General features: G+C 35.5%; 11 protein-coding genes across 11 annotated transcripts; 7 read left to right on the top strand and 4 right to left on the bottom strand. All coding sequences in view use genetic code 12, as the record gives it.

Annotated features, from left to right (window-relative positions):
* Positions 1-564: 564 nt before the first annotated feature.
* J8A68_000603 (mismatch repair ATPase) lies at positions 565-3,468 on the top strand (the record flags this gene model as incomplete). The annotated part of the gene is made up of 1 exon (XM_049410181.1): positions 565-3,468. One exon carries the CDS (start codon positions 565-567, stop codon positions 3,466-3,468), a length of 2,904 nt encoding a protein of 967 aa, XP_049266010.1.
* Positions 3,469-3,536: 68 nt separating this feature from the next.
* On the bottom strand, positions 3,537-5,327 carry J8A68_000602 (RNA-binding snoRNP assembly protein; the record flags this gene model as incomplete). The annotated part of the gene is made up of 1 exon (XM_049410171.1): positions 3,537-5,327. The coding sequence occupies one exon, from the start codon at positions 5,325-5,327 to the stop codon at positions 3,537-3,539; it is 1,791 nt and encodes a 596-aa protein (XP_049266009.1).
* A 794-nt stretch (positions 5,328-6,121) lies between these two features.
* On the top strand, positions 6,122-6,736 carry RPL15A (60S ribosomal protein eL15; the record flags this gene model as incomplete). Its single annotated transcript, XM_049410160.1, has 1 exon — positions 6,122-6,736. One exon carries the CDS (start codon positions 6,122-6,124, stop codon positions 6,734-6,736), a length of 615 nt encoding a protein of 204 aa, XP_049266008.1.
* An 845-nt stretch (positions 6,737-7,581) lies between these two features.
* Positions 7,582-8,775, bottom strand: J8A68_000600 (uncharacterized protein; the record flags this gene model as incomplete). The annotated part of the gene is made up of 1 exon (XM_049410149.1): positions 7,582-8,775. One exon carries the CDS (start codon positions 8,773-8,775, stop codon positions 7,582-7,584), a length of 1,194 nt encoding a protein of 397 aa, XP_049266007.1.
* A 4,082-nt stretch (positions 8,776-12,857) lies between these two features.
* On the top strand, positions 12,858-14,630 carry ADE17 (bifunctional phosphoribosylaminoimidazolecarboxamide formyltransferase/IMP cyclohydrolase; the record flags this gene model as incomplete). Its single annotated transcript, XM_049410138.1, has 1 exon — positions 12,858-14,630. One exon carries the CDS (start codon positions 12,858-12,860, stop codon positions 14,628-14,630), a length of 1,773 nt encoding a protein of 590 aa, XP_049266006.1.
* A 369-nt stretch (positions 14,631-14,999) lies between these two features.
* J8A68_000598 (protein-transporting protein) lies at positions 15,000-17,030 on the top strand (the record flags this gene model as incomplete). Its single annotated transcript, XM_049410127.1, has 1 exon — positions 15,000-17,030. One exon carries the CDS (start codon positions 15,000-15,002, stop codon positions 17,028-17,030), a length of 2,031 nt encoding a protein of 676 aa, XP_049266005.1.
* A 119-nt stretch (positions 17,031-17,149) lies between these two features.
* On the bottom strand, positions 17,150-17,677 carry NAT5 (peptide alpha-N-acetyltransferase subunit; the record flags this gene model as incomplete). Its single annotated transcript, XM_049410118.1, has 1 exon — positions 17,150-17,677. The coding sequence occupies one exon, from the start codon at positions 17,675-17,677 to the stop codon at positions 17,150-17,152; it is 528 nt and encodes a 175-aa protein (XP_049266004.1).
* A 461-nt stretch (positions 17,678-18,138) lies between these two features.
* On the top strand, positions 18,139-18,615 carry DAP1 (Dap1p; the record flags this gene model as incomplete). The annotated part of the gene is made up of 1 exon (XM_049410105.1): positions 18,139-18,615. The coding sequence occupies one exon, from the start codon at positions 18,139-18,141 to the stop codon at positions 18,613-18,615; it is 477 nt and encodes a 158-aa protein (XP_049266003.1).
* Positions 18,616-18,895: 280 nt separating this feature from the next.
* MEX67 (Mex67p) lies at positions 18,896-20,755 on the top strand (the record flags this gene model as incomplete). Its single annotated transcript, XM_049410094.1, has 1 exon — positions 18,896-20,755. One exon carries the CDS (start codon positions 18,896-18,898, stop codon positions 20,753-20,755), a length of 1,860 nt encoding a protein of 619 aa, XP_049266002.1.
* A 222-nt stretch (positions 20,756-20,977) lies between these two features.
* Positions 20,978-22,291, top strand: SPT14 (phosphatidylinositol N-acetylglucosaminyltransferase; the record flags this gene model as incomplete). Its single annotated transcript, XM_049410083.1, has 1 exon — positions 20,978-22,291. The coding sequence occupies one exon, from the start codon at positions 20,978-20,980 to the stop codon at positions 22,289-22,291; it is 1,314 nt and encodes a 437-aa protein (XP_049266001.1).
* Positions 22,292-22,320: 29 nt separating this feature from the next.
* Positions 22,321-25,077, bottom strand: NIP100 (Nip100p; the record flags this gene model as incomplete). Its single annotated transcript, XM_049410072.1, has 1 exon — positions 22,321-25,077. One exon carries the CDS (start codon positions 25,075-25,077, stop codon positions 22,321-22,323), a length of 2,757 nt encoding a protein of 918 aa, XP_049266000.1.
* Between the last annotated feature and the right edge of the window lie 380 nt (positions 25,078-25,457).

Below are 25,457 nucleotides of genomic sequence, written 5' to 3'. Positions count from 1 at the left end.
CCCGAACTGTATGTGTAACAACAGTTAGTTCAGCCTTCCCTAATTGTTAGTATTGCATTCGATTTGCTCGTGATTTTTGCAGCAACCACAATATTTTTGCAACCAAGGGGATGGCACTAGAGTATGTATTATCCCTTCTAATAAATTATTTCCAAAAACCGCAAAGCCTTTAGATGGCATTTTGAGAACACCTTAGCGAGGAAACCTAAAACATGGTGTGACCCTTTTTATATTTCGTGTCTTTTGGTTATTTCATTTTTAGTTGATTAGGTTGCAACAATAACTGAATATTGTCTAACCAATCAAAGCAATGATGCTTTGCCTTCGTTGGTGACTTAGTGGATTTGTAATACAAGACTAAGTCCAATTCTGACAAGAATGATACTTATGTTGGTTGTAAGCCTGCCGGAGACTAGAGGCATTCCTTTGGAACTATTGGCGTTTGATTCGAATTCAGATCATCTCATTACCCGGACCCTGGATCTCTAAAAAATAATTTTCAAAATCTCCAACTTCTTGATCTCGTTGCCCTTTCAGTTAAACATTAAGTAAATATATCATTAAATGTTTGTAAGACAGGGGAAGAAAGCTATATCGAATTATGCTATAGCGAGAAAGGTCAGACTCATATCAATATCTTCTAGAATTTTTCAGCTGCAACTACAAGAAACTTCTAACACAAATGAACCTTTTGATTGGGATAGAGGAGCTCGAACCAACAAGACAAACTTATCTCCATTATACGCGTCAATGAAAAGATTGATGGATCAGAATCCAGGATGTGTAAGCTTAATACAAGTGGGTAGTTTCTATGAATTGTATTTTGATCAGGCTGAAATATATGGTCCAAAATTAGGATTGAAAGTAGCCACTAGGAAAACAAGTAACCATTGTATCCCAATGGCAGGGTTTCCCTTGAGTCAGCTTCGTAAATTTGTGGAAGTATTGGTACAAGAGCATAATGTCAATGTAGCTATTGTTGACCAAAACTCTCTGAAAGATAAAACAATCCATAATTTGATTCATAGAAAGATTTCAAGAATTATTTCTCCAGGGACTTTGATCGATGAATCATTCCTAAATTTCGACAAGAACAATTATCTTGTCGCGATATCCTTCCCTCCCAACATGGAAAGATTACCTCCTGACCCAGATATGCCAGTTGGATTGGCTTGGATCGATGTATCTATTGGTGAATCACTCGTACAACAAACAACACTTGGAGATTTGGTTTCAGATTTATCCAGAATTCAACCTAGTGAAATCTTAATCTCCAAAACCCTTCAGTCATCAAACCTCCATACTGGGAAATGGTACGCCCCATTACAAGATCTCAGACGATATTTTATAAGATATCATACTATAAAATATACAGATCTAAAACTTCAATTCAAAGCAAGTGTTCAAGCCACTAGAAAAGCACTCGAGGAATTCACTCCAAGAGAAGAAGCTGCCATGAATATGATTCTCTCTTATGTAAGTGTCAATCTTCCCGAAGCCAACTTTTCCCTCGAACTCCCTACCCAATATATGAACTCCGACTGTCTTCAAATGGATGCAAGAACAAGAGACGCATTAGAGTTGACGGAAAGAGCGATTGGTGGAAGATCATCTACAATAGGAACCCTTCTATCGACGATAAAAAGAACCACGACTGCCTCGGGTACAAGATTATTGATTCAATGGATTAAGTCACCTGTTTTAGACATCAACGAAATTGAAAGACGTCAACAGTACGTGGAGATGTTTTTATATAATCCGTATTTGACAACACAAACCAGACATCATTTGAATGCGATCGGGGATTTTGTTAGGTATGCTCAAAGATTATCGATGGGTACTGGGGATGTGGTGCATCATTTGGTCTCCATCGCAGATAGCTTAAATAAATTAGAAGCATTTGAAACATTCTTGAAAGAGGAATATGACAGAAATCCAGAACAATTGAATGTCTTGAGGGATTTTCTTAAGGAATTGTATATACCTAAGGATATTGCTAATGAAGTGTACGAAACAATTTATGTTGAAAAGCCGGTTGATATTGAGGAGGAAGAGATCGTGATGAGCGAACTCCAGCAAAGTGAAAGTGCAGAAACCGAAGGTTCTATTACAATCTCTGATTCCGGTATTGCAAATGAGCCGCCTGTGCCAGTCAATCTAGATCTTGAGAGTGTTCCAGAAAGAGCTGACTCTAAAGACGCTTATCTGAATAGCTTCCTTGCCAAGTATCGCATAAAAGAAGAAGACAGGCTCATGCCTCAATTTGCATTTACAATTAATCGTAACTACAACCCTGAATTGTCGCAATTACATTCAGAGCTTGATCTTCTTGAAACTCGGGAATCAGAACTCATTGCTAAGGTTAAAGAAGATATCCATGCTATAGATCCAAAAATTGAAGTCGTCAAGAAAGAAACATATGGTAGATATGAGAATATCCTTCTTATTTCAGGAAAGCAAAAGTCAATCGGCCAAGCGTACAAGATCCTCGAGCATGATATTAGAGAACATAAAAAGAAACTGCTAATCTTCAAGTCCAATGATTGGAGGGCATTACAACACCTAATTCGAGAAAAGCGAGACAGCATAACTGTCATCGAACAACAAATCATTGAGGAATTAAAAAGCAAAGTCATCGATCAAATCCCGTCCATCAAAGCTGCACTGAAATTAGTTGATTTCCTCGATGTGACCTCTTCCTTCTCGGTCTTAGCCAAAGAAAACCACTGGGTCAAGCCAACCCTCACGACCTACCCTATCCTCGCAATCGAAAATGGTAGGCACGTAGTCGTCGAATCCAGTCTTCAACAATCAGGAACCAATTTCACCCCGAACAACTCTACCGTCGGTCAAAATGGTAAACTATGGGTCATATCAGGACCAAATATGGGAGGTAAATCGACTTATCTTCGTCAGAACGCACTCATGGTTATCCTTGCCCAAATTGGCTCCTACGTTCCAGCATCTTCAGCCACGATCGGGATAGTTGACAAAATCTTCACCCGAATTGGGGCAAGTGATGATTTGTTTAATGATTTGAGTACGTTTATGGTCGAGATGATCGAAACTAGCAATATCCTCCAAAAAGCCACACTGCAATCACTTGCGATTGTGGATGAAATAGGTAGGGGTACGAGTGGAAAAGAAGGGATTGCGATTGCATATGCGACATTAGTGGAATTGCTTCGAACAAATAAGTGCCGAACCTTATTTGCCACCCATTTTGGGATCGAATTGGAACTGATGTTGAAGGAGAATGGAATTGACCAAAGTGATGTAAGATATTTCAGGACGAGGGTTTTGCATAATGCGAATCCCGACAATGAGTTTGAATCCCCATTGATTATTGATCATGCTTTGGAAGAAGGTATAAGTGAGAGGTCGCATGCTTTGGAGATTGCAAGGATGGCAGGGTTTCCCAAGCTGGCATTGGATGTTGCAAAGAGGGCCTTGGATGCCATGAGTTAGACTTGTATATATAAGATTTTATTTATAAACTCTAAATTGTACATAAACTAGAACATACAATATATTTACTATTGAGGCATTTGTGGGTTCTGCTTATTTTGCATCAGCTGCAAAAGTAATCTTTGTAATTCAGCAAGTTGAGCAGGGTCAACTTGTGGTTGCTGTTGTTGCGGTGGTTGTGTATTAACTGCAACAGGGTTGTATTCTGAGTGATACTGTTGTGGATATTGTGGTGGTGGTGGTGGTGGCTGGGATTGATATTGCTGTGGTTGCTGATAAAATCCCTGGACTTGAAAGTTTGGCTGAGATCCATGATGCATTGCGGCTTGTTGATTCTGATAGGTTGGATAAGCTCCATACTGAGGTTGCTGTTGTTGGAAATTGTCAGCATGTGGATAATACGGTTGTCCGTAAGTTGATTGAGGTTGAGAAGGAGCTGCCATTGGTTGGTTGTAATTGCCGTAGCCAGCAAATTGGCCTGGTGGTTGTTGATAATTGGCATATTGACTTGCTCCTCTTCTGTCCTGAACAGTTGATCTTGCATTGTTAAGTGGCTGATATGATGGGACTGCATGTTGTTGGGTTCGTTTATATGGTGTGCTCTCGCCAGCATTGCTAGTCCTCCTCCTGTTGTTCGATCCCTGCTGTTGGCCTGAACCTTGTTCCTTATTTTTATTTTTGTTTTTATTCTTCTTCTTTCTAGCTTGTTTTGCATCCAATTCCCTTTCATCGTCGGAGAATTCTTGCTCTTCAATCGGCAATTCTTCATCGTGACAATTACTTGCATCGGTCCCCTTCAAATTTTTGATTGAATCAGTATACAAGAATTGGGAATCAGGCACCACGTAAAATACTCTTTTGCCTTTACAGCCTGCAAATTTTTCGAATTCTTCTTTGGAATTAAATTTCACACTATAGACAGGTTGTTGTACTCTTCCAAATATTTCAAATAATGGCCCAATGACAGTTCTATCCTCAAAGCAGAATACAGAGCCTTCTTGCAAGACTCTAAATTCTCCCGAGGTTTTTGCTTTTATGATAATTGAATTTTCCACTAATCCGATAACTTCTCCAATATCTTCAATCGGAGAGTTTTCGGGAATCGAGTAGTCTTCAGGTAATACGGGTGCCTTTTCAACTATTTCGTTTGTTGATTTGATTGGTCCTTCATTTACTTCGTCCTCTTCGTCGTCAAGATCTTGTTTATTTGTACTTTCTTCTTCTTCTGATTCGGAGTCGGAGTCCGAATCTGAGTCGGAATCTGAACTGTCCTCGTCTTCTGAACTAGATACTTCTGAAGATGATACATCATCCACGTTGATGTCGTCATCAGACAATGGAGCGATATCTTCGTTCGGGGCTGTGGATATAAAGAAATTTCTCATGGTATCGTCTTCAGGTTCCGTTTTAACTTCCACTGTTGGTTCTTGTGGTTCTGCCTTTACATGAATATTAGGGGCGATGTCGGTAGTTTGAAGTTTTACTTGAATTTCTTCAGGCTCTTCTTTAATCTGCACTTCTTCTTCTTCTACACTCTGTCCAGCATTCTCGGACTTGTTCGTTAATTGCTGTGAGGCCTCAGATTCAGCATTCGGTATGTTTTCATGCTCGGCAGCGGTAATCTGTTCTTTCTGCTTCTGCTGTTCGCCCTCATTTGTCCGTTGAGCATCTCCTTGCTTTGCATTGGATATATCTTGATTGCCATTTAAGATGGCGGCTGATTCCATAGTACTCTCGACCGCGGGGTTTTGATCTATTGGAAGGGTTTGTTGCTGTTCCATTGTAGTGATTTTCACAGGATTTTCTTGCAAATCAGTTTGGTTTGGCTCAGCTATAGTTTCATAAGTATTGACTTGCATTTGTGTTAGATGTATTTTAGCTTATTGAATATTATTGCTTGATATAGCGAGAAGTTTGACTAACTCAAGAGATGAGCTTCGATGCGATGAGGAACGCTAATTTTGATACGAAACGGAGAAAAAATAAATTTGTCTGAAAAGGGAAATTTATTTCCGTTCATGAAGTTCCGTACATACTCGCTTATAAACTTCCAATCAAGCTAATCAGGAATGGTTCTAATCTGTAGACTTATACAGTTAACAAAAATGACGAATTAATTCTTGCGGATACACTTTGTATGAGTGCTCTATAAACTATTTTCTAGTCGAGGACATAATTTTGCTAAGTATTTCAGCAAATTTTGGTTGCAAAAACCGAACTCTATTCTCTTTAAACCTATTCGAATCGCATAGAGAAAGCAACGAAAAGATGCGTAAAACAGTGGAAAGTAACTCCTCCTTTGAAAGTGTCTTTACCTGTGAATATCAATCCCCTTTTTGTCTAATGCATGTGTATTTAAATGTGCCCCTGGCAAAGAACCAATTGGTTACTATGACGCATTTTTCATCACATGATTGGCACGTGATCAAGGAGTAAACCTGATCATGCATGCGTAAATTCAAGAACAGACATTTAGGTTTTATGAAAAAATGAGATGAAAAGGTTACCCGCACAGGATTCCAAAAGTGAAAATTTTTCTGTTGATTGTCTTTCTCACGCTTCGAGATGTTACTAAAAAAATTTTCAATTTCAATTTTTATTTACAACTTTTACATTTTAATTCCTTGTTTATCAATTAAGTAAAGTATCAAAAATGGGTGCCTACAAGTATTTAGAAGAATTGCAAAGAAAGAAGCAATCCGATGTTATGCGTTTCCTTTATCGTGTCAGATGTTGGGAATACAGACAAAAGAAAGTTATCCACAGAGCTTCCAGACCATCTAGACCAGACAAGGCTAGAAGATTAGGTTACAAGGCCAAGCAAGGTTTCGTTATCTACAGAATCAGAGTCAGAAGAGGTGGTAGAAAGAGACCAGCTCCAAAGGGTGCTACTTACGGTAAGCCAACCAACCAAGGTATTAACCAATTAAAATACCAAAGATCTTTAAGAACTACTGCTGAAGAAAGAGTTGGTCGTCGTGCTTCTAACTTGAGAGTCTTAAACTCCTACTGGATTAACCAAGATTCTACTTACAAGTACTTTGAAGTCATCTTAGTTGACCCATCTCACAAGGCTATTAGAAGAGATGCTAGATACAACTGGATCGCTAACCCAGTTCACAAGCACAGAGAATCTAGAGGTCTTACTTCCGCTGGTAAGCAATCCAGAGGTATTAACAAGGGTCACAGATACACCAAGACCAAGGCTGGTCGTCGTCACACCTGGAAGAAGCACAACACCTTATCCTTATGGAGATACAGATCTTAGATTGGTTAATAACCTTTTTAAGAATGTATTGGTGTTTTTCTTTGCTAGGTTGAGAATGTAGGTTTATTATAGGTTTTGTATATTTGTACTTTATGTTCTAATAAATTTCGTTTTTAATTGGTGTGGAACAAACTTTCTATAGATAACTAGTAAACGCCCACCTAAGAAATGGGCCATGAAAAGAGGAAATGTAGCAGATATTGGGTTTTCACAATGTAGCAGAGGCTGTTGTTCGTGACAAACTACCCAACCAGAATTGAAATCATGTCGCCCACGGAACCCAGTTTCTCCAATCAACTATTTTGAACGTCAAAAACGTACACCAGTTGTCCAAGTCAAAGCCATCGATGGGTCAATATTGGATACAGCTGAAAGGCTCTCACTCACTCTCAGCCATGAGGGTTCCAAAAGTCTCAGTAGTATATCGATACAACTTTGTTTCTAGCCTATGCATAGAAGAACTCTAATACACAATTGATTTTTTTGAATATCCACCGGTTTGACTAGGACATCACTTCTAGTTCAAATGAATGGCCAACTCTAATGATGAAATTATGAGTGAACAATACGTTTACATGCAACTGCTGCCATTCAGAGAATAGTCATGAAAGCAGGTGATATTAAAAAAGTTATAAGAAACAATAAATTTATATTTAATATCTAAGAAAAAGATCAATATTCCTACCCTAAAGAGGCGAAAGCTAGTATTTGCATATAAATCAACAATGAACTGTTTTCATTGTTGTGACGAAACGTTTTCGAAACCAAGAATGGCGATCGCCCTCTCCAAAACCGATACTCTTCGAATAAGAAAACAAAGTAAAAATTCTAGCAACCAGTCAATGCTAATCATAGATGTCCGACCCAGGTCTGAGAACCCACGGTTCTTGGAGAAGAGGAAGCACATTTGCTACAAAGTAGGCAGTACCCCTATTATCTGCAGAAGTAACCAAGTTACCATGTTCCCAATATTCACAAATTGTGTACTGATTATAATCATAACCTTCACATGGAAGCCTAAAACAACCAACCTTAGTAGTCGATTTCCAAACAAGTTGGGTAAAATGGCCAGTACCACTAACGTATCCAGGATCATTAAAATCGTAATCGTCAATTTCTTCATACCACGCATCAACCGCATTAACACCTTGATATCCAGCAGCTAAGTTCTCTCCGTACGTTGAACTAGTAGAATGGACCAACGTTCCCGAGCAGTCATATGATGATTCTGCATATGCTCTACCATACTCATATGCCTCATTACTCCAGACTAAGTTGGGAACACCATGTTGTGCTCTATAGAAGTTGTGAGCAGCTAAAATTTCCTGAGACCATTCAATGTCGTATGTTGGCACATTATCGGCAACTGAAGTTGGGGTGGAAGGCTCTGTGCTAGTCAGCAGTTGGCTGGATGATTCTGATGAGCTTGATGGTCCAGTGGAGGCTTCTGATGAAGTGGAAGTGTCAACAACTGTGGGAGTGTCTATGTCAATTGCAGTTGACGAAGCTTCAGTCGAGGAAGGCGTAGTCGAGTCAACAACTGTGGGAGTGTCTATATCAATTGCAGTGGACGAAGCGTCAGTTGAGGTAGGCTCAAGTGGGGTAATAACCGTGGATGACGATGGGACAGACGGCTCTTCAGCAACTGAGGATGTCAGACTTGTAGTTGGCTCAACAACAACGTCAGTTGACGAAGAAGATGCTTCTGCAGGTGAGGATGGCAGGTTTGTAGTTGGTTCAACAACAACGTCAGTTGACGAAGAAGATGCTTCTGCAGGTGATGATGACAGGCTTGTAGTTGGTTCAACAGCAACGTCAGAAGATGATTCTGCAGGTGAGGTTGATGTTGATGTAGTTGTCCTCAATAAATACCCTGGAGGTGTTCCGTATATTGTTGTAAAAACATAATGCGTGTTAGTGGTGGTGACATACATCAAGTAAGTCAGCGTTGAAGTAACAGTAACCTCGATTGTTAAGGTTGCTGCTTGGGCCACTGCTAAAGTGGCTGCAAAAGTTGTCAAAGTGCGTGAAAGTTTCATTTAATGGATAATTCTTAACTAGAGAAAGAGATTGCAACAAATTTCTTTTACTTATTAGGGATTTATCCTCCTTTAAATGGTGGACACCTTCCCCTAATGAGGTTACAACGAACACAAACTTAAATTGTTTTTCAGCAAATTACTCCTTGAATATGAAGGAATACCACGCCAAAGAATAGAAGCCCGGAACCAAAATCTTATTATTTTTCTTCTTTTCATTTTTGCATTCGTACCTAAAAAATATTTTGCATATTTTAGGCGAGTATTTTTTATGCGGGAATTTTTTTCGCTTAGTCAAAAATTATAAAAAAAACGTCTTCTATTTTTTCAACCTAATTTAATTCGTCTGGTCATAGATTGCACAGACGCTCCTAATAATAATAGCTCAGAATGCATGAACTGGTGCGATCGACAAATCCGAAAAAGTTTAAAAGCTACGCACCAATAAAATGTAAGAACGAAATATCAACTAGGAAGTGATTCGCTTGCCTCTCAACTACAATAGACCACAGCAATTTTAATGCGATAAAATGAAACATTCAAAGTCTATTTTTCTCCACAGTTAACCACCAAAGAACAACTGAACACAAAGATGAGAAATAAAGACTATTAATTCAATCTTAAGTTTTGACTGGAAAGTCTATTTCCAAAAAACCGTGACGAGTTTTTCTTTGTGCGCGCCTAGTCTGATAAAGGTGAAATTCAAGCTTCTTACAAAATACTCTAGCTTCAATTTCAAAAAATCGCCAATCACTGTACAACGACGCGTATCCCTATAATAAAAAGTCTCTTGTAGAAGAAGCTTCTCTTCTTTTTCTCCCAAAAGGGGAGATACGTATACTTCCCCTCTTATAATCTGAATCATAAACAGCATTAGCCGAATCTATCCTTAGACTAGTCAACCGCTCTTTGTTTCCAATTATTTATAGAGAAGACAATCTCCTTGAATAGTCATGACTATTTATTGGATTAAGTATACAGTACAACAGTAGTTAGAGATCAGTTTTACTAGAGACGAAGTACATTTGCAATCATAAGTTACTTAAGCTCCCTTCCTTGTGCACCACAGAGCCTGCAAAGCAGTTGGAAGTCAAAGAATCCAACACAGACACCGTTAGTAAGAAAGATTCTAAAGCCCTACTAAGTTTGCCCGACTACCTATTTCTGCTGATCTTCAAATATTTGTTACCTGCCGAGCTTGAGGAAATTCAAACGGTAAATAGACGATTTCATCGGTTTGCAACTTCATTATTGTGGCATCCTATGTATATATATGATCCTGACGATGATTTCAGAGCAGGAAGATTCTGACTAGAGTATTGGTGGATGCGCGTGGATCAAATTTTATTCTTGTCAAGATCTAAGAAGCTTAAAATTCAATTTATTAAACGATTGGTATTCGCAAGCGATGAATCTGTATCCTTAGTATGGATACAGAAGTTAAAAGAGGAAGCCGGGTGTTTGATAGGCTTCTTTCTAGGGAGATTTTCCAATGAAATATTTGTTCTATTCAAGTGTTTGGAATCCGACCATTATAGGTTTCACTTTAGTATTTGGAACTACTATGTTCGAAATAAAACGATTTTGTTTAACAAAAACTTTTATAGGTTGGCCAGTTTAGTGTTACGGGGATCGATATATGTCTATGATCCAATGGAACATGATGCGGGCCGGGCCGGAAGAATGTTGGACGAATTATACATGGATGAGCTTTCATAAATTTTTACATTTGACAAGAACCACACGGCTTAATCGATACGTCAAGAAGTTGGTATTTTATAGTGCTAAAAAGTTATCTTTGGAATGGACGATGAACCTACTTGATGGATTCCATGGATGCTTTCTAGGCTTTTTCGAAATCACTGATTTGGAGACTTTTCACTGGAAGACTAATTCTACTGCTAATAAGATTCTGAGTATTTATTGGGAGGAGTTTAACTACCTTTATCTACCAAGATGTTTGACAACATTCAAAGACGATTGGAGAATTCATATAATCAAGAGCCTCAAAATCGATTCTCCGGATGTAGAGTTTCTCGAAGAGACTTTGCCACTTATGAGTCTCTTGCGGATACTTCATATCGAAAATCCTAGGATGTTTTATGTCAAGAAAAAGATTTGCTTGACCAATCTGTACTTAGGATATTTCTATAAATCAAGTGTTTACCACCTTCTATTGAATTTTGATTTGCTGAAATTGGAATTCTTACGAATTCCAAAGGTCGACCCGTGCAGGTGGCTTAAATTAAATTAGTGTCTTTACTCCATAAAGGAAACCGAATTTCATAACTCAATCGAATATTTGCCTTACTATTCTCTCAGACAGGTTCATTACTTGGGTGACATTCCTTACCAGGACTTTGACTTCTTACCTTTGCATCCCATAACTCACTTATCCACGAAACTTGCTTCCTGGAACAACGTGCTAGATAACCCGAAGAAGGGTAAATTAATGGCCATACATACTTTAAAGAAATTGAAGATATCAGATAAATCATATAGAGCCGAAAGATGTCCATGGACATACGTTGAATTGCCTAAACGTTATAAATAGGGTATAACTCATTTGCCTTTCTTTTAAATATTGTTTTCACGTAGCCTTTTTATTAGGCTTTTATTTAGATTACCAGTACTCTCTAGTCTTAATCTATGTTGTTTATGAGTAGGAATACCACTTAGGAACTTGATATTTTTTTTGGTTTGTCGTGAGTAGAAGGTTGCCACTTTAGCAGCCAAAGGAGCATTTTTTATAGACAAGCCTGCAAACATGTTGTACATGTGCTAGATCATTTGATATCAAGCAGGTATCGAATTGCAGTAATTGTTGAAAGTTTGAAACTAAACGTCAAAGATAGCTTCGTTATAGTGGTTTGTGTATCTTGATGTTTAAAGTACTGGTTTTAGTAGCAATAACTGGCAAATGAATTAAATCACTTTAGTGGCTCGAAATTACTCCAATAGAAGATATAAATATGACTTCACACATTTCAATGAGAGACCACATAGACGTAGTGTAACACAACATCGAGAATGTTCTTCAGAATGTTGGATTCCCATAAAATGATACTTGTCCACTAACAATCTTGTCCGTTTATAGTTCCTTCAAGGTTTTCCAAGGTGTTGTTACTAATTTTCGGGATATTGATACAATCAAGCAATTTAAAGAGCGATAATGTGACTATAACGAGCTTCAAACTATTGCGAGGAACAGATTCAAGTCGCTATCTAACATCTTTTTTTGCAACCAATAAGATACGAACGACATTTATTCCGTTTCTGGAATGTTCCACGACATTTAAATGTCGTGTGAATTGATTGTAGTAGTAGTATCAGAGAAAATTCAGAGTCAAAATACCAAGTAAAGACTGGGACCTGAAAAGTTATCAAAAACGAGGTTTGATTTGGGAGTGTTGTTTAAGTATAGAATGTTCATGTCATAATATGCATCAGCTTAATTTAAACATGTTACGAATGCAATGTCCTATCTTAGAATAATCAATTCTATTTTCGGTATTTTAAAATCAGAATTAGGGAGAGATTCAACAAAAGAAGTCTAAATTAAAGTAAAATTACAAATTATAATTAGGGTATTAATTTCATACTTTTTATATTATTTTTCTCTTCTGATAAAAAAAAAAAAAATCCCTTAATCAACACACATTTCATCTTAGATACACACCCACACTATACAACATACAACAATACTCTCAGTTGGTTACTCTTCTCTGTCCCTCTTCTCTCTCTCTCTTCCAAATTTTTTTTTTTTTGAATATCCTCAATTTGAATCTTTTTCTTTCTTTCTCTTTCTCTTTTAATTCTAATTCTTGACAATTCCCACACTTTGAGTTCATTATTAATTGAATCATCAATCAACTCACATTCTAAGTGCGTGTATTTAACAATTGACTGAAATTTTATTCTCCCCCAAAGAAAATTTAACAGCCAATTTTATCACATCCAAACTGTAAGAAGAGGAACCCCCTTTAATAAAAAAAAAAATTTCAAACGCGATTTCATATTAAAATTTATTAAAGAAATTGAATAAATTAACCAATTCATTATTATTATTTAAACAATTCATAATGACAGCTCATAAACAAACTGCAATTTTATCTGTCTATGATAAGACTGGTTTATTAGATCTTGCTAAAGGTTTAGTTGCCGCCAATGTTCGTATTTTAGCTTCTGGTGGTACTGCCAAATTAGTTCGTGAAGCTGGTTTCCCAGTTGAAGATGTTTCTTCAATTACTCATGCACCAGAAATGTTAGGTGGTAGAGTTAAAACTTTACATCCTGCTGTTCATGGAGGTATCTTGGCAAGAAATTTAGAAAGCGATGAAAAAGATTTAGCTGCTCAAGGTATTGAAAAAGTTGATTATGTTGTATGTAATTTATATCCATTTAAAGAAACTATTTCTAAAGTTGCAGTAACTGTTGAAGAAGCAGTTGAAGAAATTGATATTGGTGGTGTTACTCTTTTAAGAGCTGCTGCTAAAAATCATGCAAGAGTTACCATTTTATCTGATCCAAAAGATTATGCTGGTTTCTTGGAAGAATTAAAATCAGGTGAAATTAGTAGTGAAACTAAAAACAAATTAGCTTTAAAAGCTTTTGAACATACTGCTGATTATGATGTTGCTATTTCTGATTTCTTTAGAAAACAATATGCTGAAAATGTATCTCAATTACCTTTAAGATATGGTGCTAATCCTCATCAAAAACCAGCTCAAGCTTTTGTTGCTGAAGGTGAATTACCTTTTAAAGTCTTGAGTGGTTCTCCAGGTTATATTAACTTATTAGATGCATTAAACTCTTGGCCATTGGTTAAAGAATTATCTGCTTCTTTAAACTTACCTGCCGCTGCATCTTTTAAACATGTTTCTCCAGCTGGTGCTGCTGTTGGTTTACCTTTAACTGACATTGAAAAGAAAATTTATTTCGTTGAAGATATTGAAAACTTATCTCCATTAGCTAATGCTTATGCTAGAGCTAGAGGTGCTGATAGAATGTCCTCTTTTGGTGATTTCATTGCTTTATCTAACATTGTTGATAAACCAACTGCCCAGATTATTTCAAAAGAAGTTTCTGATGGTGTTATTGCTCCAGGTTATTCTGAAGAAGCTTTAGAAATCTTAAAGAAGAAAAAGAATGGGAAATATTGTATTTTACAAATTGATCCAAATTTTAGTCCTGATAATTTAGAATCTAGACAAGTTTATGGTATTACTTTACAACAAAAAAGAAATGATGCCATTTTCAAAGGTTCTTCATTCAAAGAAATCGTTTCTAAAAATAAAGAATTAACTGAACAAGGTTCTATTGATTTAACCATTGCCACTATTGCTTTGAAATATACTCAATCCAATTCTGTTTGTTATGCCAAGAATGGTATGGTTATTGGTTTAGGTGCCGGTCAACAATCTCGTATCCATTGTACTAGATTAGCCGGTGATAAAGCCGATAATTGGTGGTTAAGACAACATCCAAAAGTTTTAGGTTTTAAATGGGCTAAAGGTGTTAAGAGACCAGAAAAATCAAATGCAATTGATTTATATGTTACAAATCAAATTCCAACTGAAGAACCAGAAAAATCAGAATATGAATCTAAATTTGAAACTATTCCAGAACCTTTATCTTCAGAAGAAAGAAGTGATTGGTTAAAGAAATTAAATAATGTTGCTTTATCTTCTGATGCATTCTTCCCATTCCCGGATAATGTTTATAGAGCTGCTAGATCTGGGGTTAAGTTTATTGCTGCTCCTTCTGGTTCAGTTATGGATAAGGCTGTTTTCAGTGCTGCTGATGCTAATGATATTGTTTATGTTGAAAATCCAATTCGTTTATTCCATCATTAAGAGTGTGTGACTGTGAGAGAGGGAGTGAGAGACTATATATAAGTAAATCCTTTTCATTTTTAGTTGTATATGAATTGTTAGTTTAGTTTGTTTTGTTTTACTTCTATATAATAATTTACAATTTTTGATAATCAAGACTTCTGAGAGTCTAGAAGGTTCCTTTCTGTCTCTTGTTTGTTTCTCCAGAAAAGTGCCTTTGGTTCATTGTTCTAAATGTTCCAGTTGTTGTTGAATCTCTTGTGAGAACACGTCAAGAGAAAAAAAATTGGATTTTCCAACGAATTATTTTTACAACCAAATCTTTCTCCTATTAGGGTAACTAAGGTATATTACTTATAGTAACAAAGGTAAGGGTAAAGGTACGGTAATATGGCATCTTCAGAATATAATTATGATGAAGAAGGTGAGACATGGCCATTCTTTGTATTGGCGCTTCTCACCTTCATTTTATTACCACTTACATTCAAATACATATTAAGAATCATATCTTCATCAGATCCAATAACAATTAATTCCAAAATCAAAGGATCAATCAAAGAAGATTCTACAACTATTAATGTTGAAAATAAATCAGAAATCCAAAGTTTCCAAACTCAACAAAAAACCGATAAGATTTTTAATAAGACTTTATTAATGCTTATTATTGGTTGGACGATTGTTATATATATTGGGAAATATGTTACCAAAGAAGCTGATATGTCAGGTATGTTTGATCCATATGCTATTTTAGATGTTTCTTTCACATCTACTGAAAAGGAAATCAAATCTCATTATAGAAAATTATCATTAAAATATCATCCTGATAAATTACCTCGTGATTTAACCCAAGCAGTTAGAGATCAAATGGAACAAGAATATATTAAATTAACTTCTGCATATAAGGCTTTGACTGATGAAACTATGAGAGAAAATTATTTGAGATATGGACATCCTGATGGTGAACAACCTACTTCTCATGGTATTGCCCTTCCAAAATTTTTAGTTGAAGGGAAATATTCTTCATTAGTGGTTGTATTTTATTTCTTGATAATTGGGGTTCTTTTACCTTATATTGTTGGAAAATGGTGGAATAATGTTAAATCTCATACTAGAAAGGGATTAAAAGTAGAAACTGCTGCTACGTTTACTAGAAGATTAACTGATAGAGATCCAGGAAAGGTTATTACTCCAAATGTTATTTTAGATTGGATATTAGAAAGTGAAGAAGTTGAATCTAAATTTGGTCATTTATCAATGGACCAAAGACGTGAATTGGTTTATAAACATTTTAATCGTGATTTTTCTGATTCTAATATTGAAAAGGATAAAATTAAACTTGTTTCCATGTTACCTTTTATAATCCAAGGATTTATTGATATTGCCGTTGTTTTCAGAATTCATGAAATTATAACCGCAGCTGAAGATTTAAAAAAATCAGTTGTTTCAGCAGTTAAACCATTTGGTAAACATCAAGAATTATTACAATTACCTTATGTTGATGCTCAAGTAGTTTCCAAACAATCAGTTAAAAAATTAGGTAAATTATTCGCAATCTCAAAGCAAGAAGCTAAAGAAGCATTAGGTATAACCGATGATTCCAAACTTGAAAAGGCATTAGATATTGCTTCTCATATCCCAATTCCTCGTATCGTCGAAGCAGAATTCAAAGTCCCAGGAGAAAAAGGTGTCATTCCACCTAATTCAAGTGCTCATTTATCGATTAAATTCTTAATCAAATCACCCAAATTAAAATCATGTCCCGAGATTGAAGATGAAAGATTAGAAGATGAAGAAAGCTTTGAATATTTGAAAAATCCTATGATTGTGAATGAAAAACAACCACAATTGCCATTTGCATATTCCCCATATTTCCCCACCAATTTCCGTAATTCTTGGAATTGTTATTTGATTGGACAAACTGATAATAAATTAGTGGCTGAAAGTACTGCTTATGTGATGGAAAATGTTGATTTACTGAATTTGGAAATTTCTCAAGAAGTTTGGCAAAAGGGGAAACAAGAACATGTCATATTGAGTACTTTTAAAGTTCCATTGACACAACCGGTTGGAGACGTTGGTACTTATGCCTATAGATTTATCATGAAGAATAATGCTTATTTTGGAGCCGATATTGATATTCCAGTATATTTGGAAGTTAAACCTGCTCCTATACAAGAAGAACTTGTGAATTTGAAGAAGAAATTAGAAGGTGGTATTGATGAGGATGAATCTGATTCTGAAAGTGATATTTCTGATCCTGAAGATGAAACTTTAGCTGGTGCTTTGGCTGCCTTGAGAGGTGAGAAGACAAAGAGTAAAAAGATCGTGGAGCTTAGTGATAGTGATGAAGAGGACGAGAGTGATGCTGAAAGTGTTTTTACTGATATTAATACTGATACTGAAGATGAAGGTGAGAATTAGATATATAAAAATGAATAGTGTACACTAGTGTGATTTTTTGTTGGATAAATAAATCGTATATATATACAAAGTAATATAAAATTATTTAGTTACTATAGTAGCTTGCATGTAACCCTAGCTTATACAGTTAATGTTAAAACATAAGCATCTGGATGTTCTAAACCTTGTTCTTTATAATAATCAACTACAGGTTCCTCCAGCATCTTAACAAATCCTTTCTTTAAATAAAAATTCAAAGCCAGTTCATTATCCACATGAACATGTATCACAATCTCATGAATAAATTTCAGTTTTGTCTCTTCAATCAAATATTCTAATAATTTACTACCAATCCCTAATCCACGATATTTCTCTAAAATGGCAAAACTTTCAAGATAAACTGCATTTGGAATTACTTTTGAAGGTAAATTTGCACTTAATAAATTTTCAAAGGTATTAATCTTATGTAATTTATTATATGTCTTTGCTTTGATTGCACCAACTGGTAATTCTGAATAAAATGCTAATTTAACAATTTGATCACCATTTAAAGAATCTTTATACCATGAATCAGGATATTTTGTTGGAAGACATACTTCATTGATTTTTTTGAATACTCCGAGGTTGTTGACTGTTAAGTCATCTAATGCGACTATATCTCTACCCATTTTGTATCTAAAGGTTGGGGGGAAGGTTGTTGATTGGAAGAAGGGAGAGGTGTTGATAACTGCCTGAGACTGGTTAGAAGTTGAAAAATTAATTCAAGTTCGGTAGCTTTCCCAAATAGGAAATCATGGCACGTGACTTTTCTAAGTCTGTTGGGTTATAGGGTATAATCACAAGCTATTGATAGCTTACCAATTGAAGGAAGTTGACAGTATAACAGAGAATGGCATCTTTATCATGTGACATTGGAATACAACCGTGTCAATTGAATTGTTATTTTACTAATTGGTGTATTGTTATTTGGTGAAATCTAGCATATGGAAAAAAAAAAAGGCGAGAGGGAACGAGATATTGTTTAAAATAAAGTCTCACCCCACCAACTTTTGTTAACAATAATTTGAAAATTTGCCTTTCACTTTCATTTATTCATTTGGGAACAAGTAAGTCATTCAGGTAGGTAAAGATGATTAGTACAATTATACTTATATTAATTATTGTGATAATTGCATTCAAGATTAAATCAGATGTTACAATTCCTGATAATAATCCATTAGATACATCTCAAGTAAAAGAACAACCAATAGTTGAAGGTAAATTTACTCCTAAAACATTAGCTAAATATAATGGTAAAGATGATCCTAAAATATTTATGGCAGTTAAAAGAAGAGTATTTGATGTAAGTCAAGGTGCCGCATTTTATGGTCCTGGTGGTCCTTATGAAAACTTTGCTGGTAGAGATGCTTCAAGAGGTTTAGCTAAGAATTCATTTGATAAATCAATGTTAACTAATTTAAATGATAAAATTGATTTACTTGATGATTTAAATGATTCAGATAATGAAACTTTAAATGGTTGGGAAGAACATTTTGAAAATAAATATAAAGTTGTTGGTAAGCTTTATGAAAACGATGAAATTGAATCAAATGAGAAGGATTTGTAAGTAATCGTATATAACCCATACTTCATTCATATAGCTTTTATAATTACAGTTAATAAACCTTCTTACGACATACATTAGTTTTCTACGACATACCAGTTTTGAATGCGACATAAAGGTAGTGTAAATCGGTTCAAAATGAAGGGGACAGAAAAAAAAAATCTTTCAATTCTTCTGGCTGTTTGTAGCTGTGCTGCCATTTTGACTCCATATTTCTTTCTTGAGCAGAGCTTTTGCAATTGAGCTAATCTCGTATACACATAAACTATATACATTATAGACAATGAGTTACAATCGTGGAAGGGGAAGAGGCGGTTACAGTAACTACAACAATAGATCTGGAGGAGGACAACATCATCAACAAAATGTCGATTCTTATATCGCTGCCAATTCAATTCCAATTGAAATCATGGGATGGAATGGTGCTAGTCTGACTGAATGTATAAATTTCATTTCCAGAAAATGTAGAGTCATAGTATCCAATCATTCTGTCGATGAAAATACTGGACTTTTAAAAGGTTATGTAAAGACTGAACAACAAGTTAATGAATTATTAAATTGGAATGGAGTAAGATTTGCAGGTCAGTCATTACGATTTTCTAGAGCAACTAATGGATTATCTAATCAAATGGGAGGAGGAGGAGGAGGAGCCCATGGTGCTGCAAGTGGTGGTACTCAAAATACAATTGAAACTATGACTCAATTCTTAAAATCAAGATATCAACCAGAAATTAAATTATTAAATTTAGCTAATGTTAAACAAGATCCAGGATTACAATCAAGTGGATTCTTTACAAGTATTTCAGTTTCATCCAAGTTCTTTCCAGCATTAATGAAGATTGCTGGAGATTTAAAATTAGATGTTGTAAGTGTTGATTTATCAGGAAATGAACTTGCTGATTTACAAACCATTTCAACTATGGCAACAACATTCCCAAGATTACAAAATCTTTCTTTACAAAGAAATAATTTCCAAAGAATAAGAGTATTTGAATCTTGGAGACATAAATTGAATTTCTTAAGAGAATTAATCTTAACTGAAAATCCAATCATGAATCAAACAAATCCAACAGAAATTCAAAATATAAAGCTTGAATTAATGAAATCTTTCCCTAGATTAGTTGTATTGAATGGTGAAGTATTAAGAAATGAACAATTGTTAAATACAAACTTAACATTCCCATTTGATTCTCAGCAAGCTATGTTCTTTCAGGATGATACTATTAGAAACATTTCCACTAATTTCATAGCCAATTATCTTAAGTTATGGGATTCAAATAGAGCCGATTTGATGGTATTATATCAAAATGAATCTCAATTCTCCTTACAATTGGATACTTCCCATCCGTATCTTCTTGAAACTAATAATAATTATTCAAGTGGAACCGATTTTGGTTATTATATGCCCCATTCAAGAAACTTAACCCGTGTCTCATCATCAAAATCAAGAATGTCCAAATTAGCTATTGGACAAGAACATATATTTACAGCATTTACTCAAATACCTAGATCGCATCATGATATATTATCAAAACCAGAACATTTCAGTATGGAAAGCTTTAGTTATCCGGCCCTAAATGGAGTCATGATTATAATTCATGGAAGCTTTGATGAAGTTGCCCAACCTGATAATTTAGATCATTTAAATTCTGGCCCTCCACCATCAGGTCCAAGAGGTAGATATAGTCATCATAATCAAAATAAAAATAAAAAAATCCCATTGAGTAAGAAAAGTTTCGATAGAAGTTTTGTTGTTATCCCTGGTCCAAATGGTACTATGATTGTTGCTAGTGATCAATTGTTAGTTAGACCATTTACGAATTCCGATGCTTGGAATCAACCAAAATCCAACACCATCCCACCACAACAACAAGTTCCACCTGTGCATCAGACTCCAGGAACATCTCCCGTTCCTGGGGTACCAGTACCTGGAGCACCCACAGTAGCGGATTTACCAGTAGAAGTTAAAACGAAACTTAATCCAATCCAACAGGAATTATTGGTTAAGATATTACTAGAAACAAAGCTTAATATTACGTATGGATTAATGCTTTGTGAACAAAGTAATTGGGATTATCAACTTTGTTCAATCAATTTTAAGAATTCTGCTGCTACTTTACCAAGAGAAGCTTTTGTTGTATAGAATAAGAAAAATTTTAAGTAGTATTTGTATATTAAATGTAATTAATAAAATTGAAACTTCTCATCATTGTTCAACAAATGGCTGCTATTAATGCTAAACCGCGCGCTACCATATTCTCTCAAACTACCCAAAAAATAAATCATCGATTTCTCTATCCAGAAGTCAAACCACCACCCCAGCTAATGAATCAATACGGCTGTGATCATGGGATACAACATAGCAATGGTCACTGACTTCTTCTACCCCCAACCAGGAGGAGTAGAATTCCATGTCTACCACCTATCACAAAAACTAATAGACCTCGGTCATTCCGTCATTATCATCACGCACACCTATGACACCCGTAACGGAATACGAACCCTCACCAATGGACTCAAAGTCTACTACGTTCCCTTCTTTGTCCTATATCGAAGCTCAACATTCCCAACAGTATTCCTGGCCTTCCCAATCTTACGAAATATTTTCATTCGTGAACAAATAGATATCATACATGGACATGGCTCCCTATCGAGTCTATGTCATGAAGCCATATTTCATGGCAGGACAATGGGATTAAGAACAGTATTCACCGATCATTCATTGTTTGGATTTGCAGATGTAGGTTCGATATTGGGGAATAAGGCATTGAAATTCACGTTGAGTGATGTTGGACATGTGATTTGTGTTTCACATACATGTAAAGAAAACACCGTCCTTCGAGCCTCGTTGGATCCGGTAAAGGTTTCAGTCATACCCAATGCTGTCATCTCACGAGATTTTCGACCGATTGAAAAGAAGAAGAACCAGAAGAAGAAGAAGAAGAAGGATGGGATTACGATTGTGGTTATAACGAGATTATTCCCAAATAAGGGGGCGGATTTACTTACGGCGATTATACCACGTATTTGTCTTGCTAAACCAGATGTGTATTTTTTGATTGCGGGTGATGGACCGAAGTTTTTGGATTTGGAACAGATGAGAGAGAAATATTTCCTACAGGAGCGAATCACGCTTATGGGTGCTGTTAAACATGAAGAAGTTAGGAATGTGATGATACAGGGAGATATATATCTCCATCCATCCTTAACTGAGGCATTTGGGACTGTTATTGTCGAAGCGGCGTCGTGTGGATTATATGTGGTGACTACAAAAGTTGGTGGGATTCCTGAAGTATTACCGAAAGAGATAACTAGTTTTACAGAACCAGAAGAGGATTCATTAGTTGATGCAACATTGAAAGCAATTGATCTCATACAATCAAATAAAATAGATACATCTACATTTCATAATACAGTGGCAAAAATGTATAGTTGGACAGATATTGCCAAAAGAACCGAAAATGTTTATAATTCACTTGATCTTGATCAATTGAATGAACCATTATTGAATCGACTTCAGAAATATTATTGTTGTGGCTTTATAGCGGGGAAATTATATGTCTTATGTGTGATTGTTGATATTTTCCTATATGTGATTCTTGAATGGTTCTACCCTGCAGAACATATAGATAAAGCATCCAAATGGCCCAAGAAACGAAATAAAGAACACGACTCTTAATAATTAATAATTAATATTTTTTAACGCCTTTATGATAATAAACGATTTCTTTCAGCTTCATATTTCCCAAACACTTCTTGTAATTCTAAGTGAATAAACCTAGGGGTAGACTTCGATGGAACCCATTTCTTGGTGTTGCCAGTATCAATGCAAACAGTCTTTGCATGCATTGCGATATTCCTCATTCTTCTAGATAATTCCTTAAATTCGGACGGTGTTGCCCAATGTCCATTCCCAGAGTCACATTTACCTTGCAACCATCCATAATCTTCAGAAGTATCTTTCTGCGAAAACCCCACCTGAACTAATCTTCTCAACCCCACAACTTCTTCTAATAGACTCAAGTTCTTATTATGTTTGTTCTGTGAATCTAGATCTGTAAATGCTTCGGTGAACTTTAACATCTCGTTCGAATTCTGAAGTGTCGACAACTGTGCCAGTAGTTGTTCCTTCTCTTGTTCTATCTCCGAAATCTTATTCAAATATCCTTCAATCTTGTCTTTTTGGGAATCTAGTTCCGCATTCAATTGTGATAAAGTTTGGACATTGGATTGTGAAAGAGTTTTCATGTTTTGTTCTAAGATGTCTTTATGTAATTTCAAATCATTGATTTCGGTGTCTTTTTGTAGTATGGATGATTTCAATTCTGATATTAATTTGGCCAATTCGGCAGTATTTACTTGTTGTTCGTCATCTTTGGGTTGAGACTTCGTAAGGCTAATATCAGCGTAGCATATGGATTTGAAATCACTTTCTATTTCACAGTATTCATATCCCATCTCCCTTGATTCAAGTCTCTTAACAATGCTACGTATATCAGCCCTGCTTTCGTCTGATAATTGATGAAAATCCACAGGGGATGTTGCGAGATGATACAAAACTTTAGCATTCTCCACACCCTCATTAAAAACTTCAAGAAAAGCAGGAGGGGTTGAAGTAAATGAAATATCTTTTCCAGGTAAAATACCTAAACTGCTGTCATGTAGTTGTTGTATTTCCCCACGCATACGAGTCAATAACTGCTGAAGTATGACAATATCCTCATTGACAGAACTTTCAACTAATGATTGCTCCAATCTAGTAACTAAGCTAGAGAGCGTATTATTCTCTAAAAACATTTGAGAGGCTATAAACCGCAAAACAAGGACGTTCTCACATATGAGTGTGTTTGAATGAATAGCTTGATAAGTTTCAGAAATGTCTATCAATGAATTGAATAAGACAATTGTTTCTGGAGTGATCGATTCTCGGAAATCATTTTCCTTTATTGTTTGAATAGTCTGTTGTAAAAGTTCGTCCATGGATGTTGTATAGTTCTCTATGATTGATATAAAATTAGCCGATTCATAGTTATATTCCATTAAATTCTCAAGGAAAGTAAACCAGTGTTTTAAAGTCTGTAGACAATAACTAATAAATAATTGCGGTGCGGAATCTTGATAAATGAATGTCTCAAGCAGTTGTAAATCCACGATGTTCATTCTCAAGAGATAAATCAATTCAACTATCGGAGAAAGCGATTCATCGATTTTTGGACCCTTGAATCTCGATATTAGAAGTTTGTATCTCCCTTTTAATAGTTCTAATTCCACTGAATTTATGCGATTCCTGACAGTAGAGTCTTTGATTTCCTTCTGTAATGATTGTAATTGATTTTCATACTCGGTTTTAACTGAATCATCATCTTGTTGGTTCTTCTGACGAAACGATTCCAACTTGTTTCGTATATCATTATTTCTCATTTCCAAATCCGCTATACTTGCTTTATCGATAGTGATAGTTTCTTGTAAAATTTGGATCTCACTACGTAAGTCAATTTCCACCTGGTCTTGAACCTCTCTTTCCAATTCATGCAATTCACTTCGCTCATCTAGTGTCTGTTGAAGAGATTGTATATTTCGTGTAAGTTCTTCATTCTCGACCGTTAAACTATCAGTCACTTTTTCCAAAACTGCGAAAGCATCTATTCTTTCTTGTAAGACACGAATGGTAGCTCTTGATTCTTCAAGCTGGGTTTCTAAATCCTTCAATTTGGATTCGTCTATTTGGTTTTCTTTCAATTGTTTAATCTCTTCTCGGAGATTGGATTCATTGATCTCGGCTTGTTGTTTAAAGCTATTCAATGTTTCTTCGATTTCACGATTCCGCAATATTAAATTTTTCACATCATCGTCAGTATATTCATCAATTTCTAAAATGCTTATTTCATGTTCTAATTGTTGATTTATCTCCAATTCTTCTGACACCAACAAGAAATCTCGTTGTAATTCTTGATATTTGATTGTAAGATCTTGTAGTTTCTCTTCTAATTGATCTTTTGCCAGTCTTAAATAATCATTGTCAGTTGTTTGCATTTCTAATTTAATTTCCAATGAATTTACTATCCCGATTTTCTCTTTCAATTGGTTATTTACATTATGTAATTGCTGTCTATATTCTACACTTGCTTCAGTTAATTGCCTGAGTTTGGTTTGTAATTTTTCAATAATTTTATGCAATCGTGATTCATTACTTATAGGTCTATTTTCATTTCTGGTAGTCTCAGTAGTAACAATGGCAGTAGTTATAAAATGTTCCCTAACAAATATTCCATAGTTTCCCCCACCAGATGATGTATTATGACAATCGAAATATCGTACACCATCAATTGATCCATCATTCTTTCCCCTAGGTAAATCTAATTCAATTCCATACCAAAGACCAGGAGCAAATTGGGTATTTCCAATATATCTAATAATTCCATTCTCATTTCTTACTGTGACCTTATCGCCAATCTGCAACCCCATCTCTTCAAGATACAATTCAAAATGGAATTCATATTATCAGGATTCTTTAGGAGGTAGCGATGTAAACAAACCATTTGGTTGTCAAAAAAATTACCCTTTTGACAGCGGTATTGTACCTCCGAATTAGTCACGTGTTTATCCCATTGATGTCACGTGATGTGAATGTTTTTCGATGAAACAGAGAAATATGGGGTTCCTTTCTATTCTATATCTCGAAGGTTAATAAACCAAAATATTACCATTCAGTGTATCTGATACAGTTAATTTGATTTATAAAACAGAGGTTCTTTTGGAATCATTAAAAGTTGAAGTTGATAAAAAATTTGGAATAAATTTGTAAACTTTTTCAAATAAATACTCACAACATAAATTTGCAATTG

This window comes from Hemisphaericaspora subhashii (assembly GCF_019202705.1).
Source record: "Hemisphaericaspora subhashii strain CBS 10753 chromosome Unknown scaffold6, whole genome shotgun sequence".
Taxonomy (NCBI): domain Eukaryota; kingdom Fungi; phylum Ascomycota; class Pichiomycetes; order Serinales; family Debaryomycetaceae; genus Hemisphaericaspora; species Hemisphaericaspora subhashii.
The sequence above is the reverse complement of the archived record's forward strand: the minus strand, read 5'-3'. Positions and strand labels throughout refer to the sequence as shown.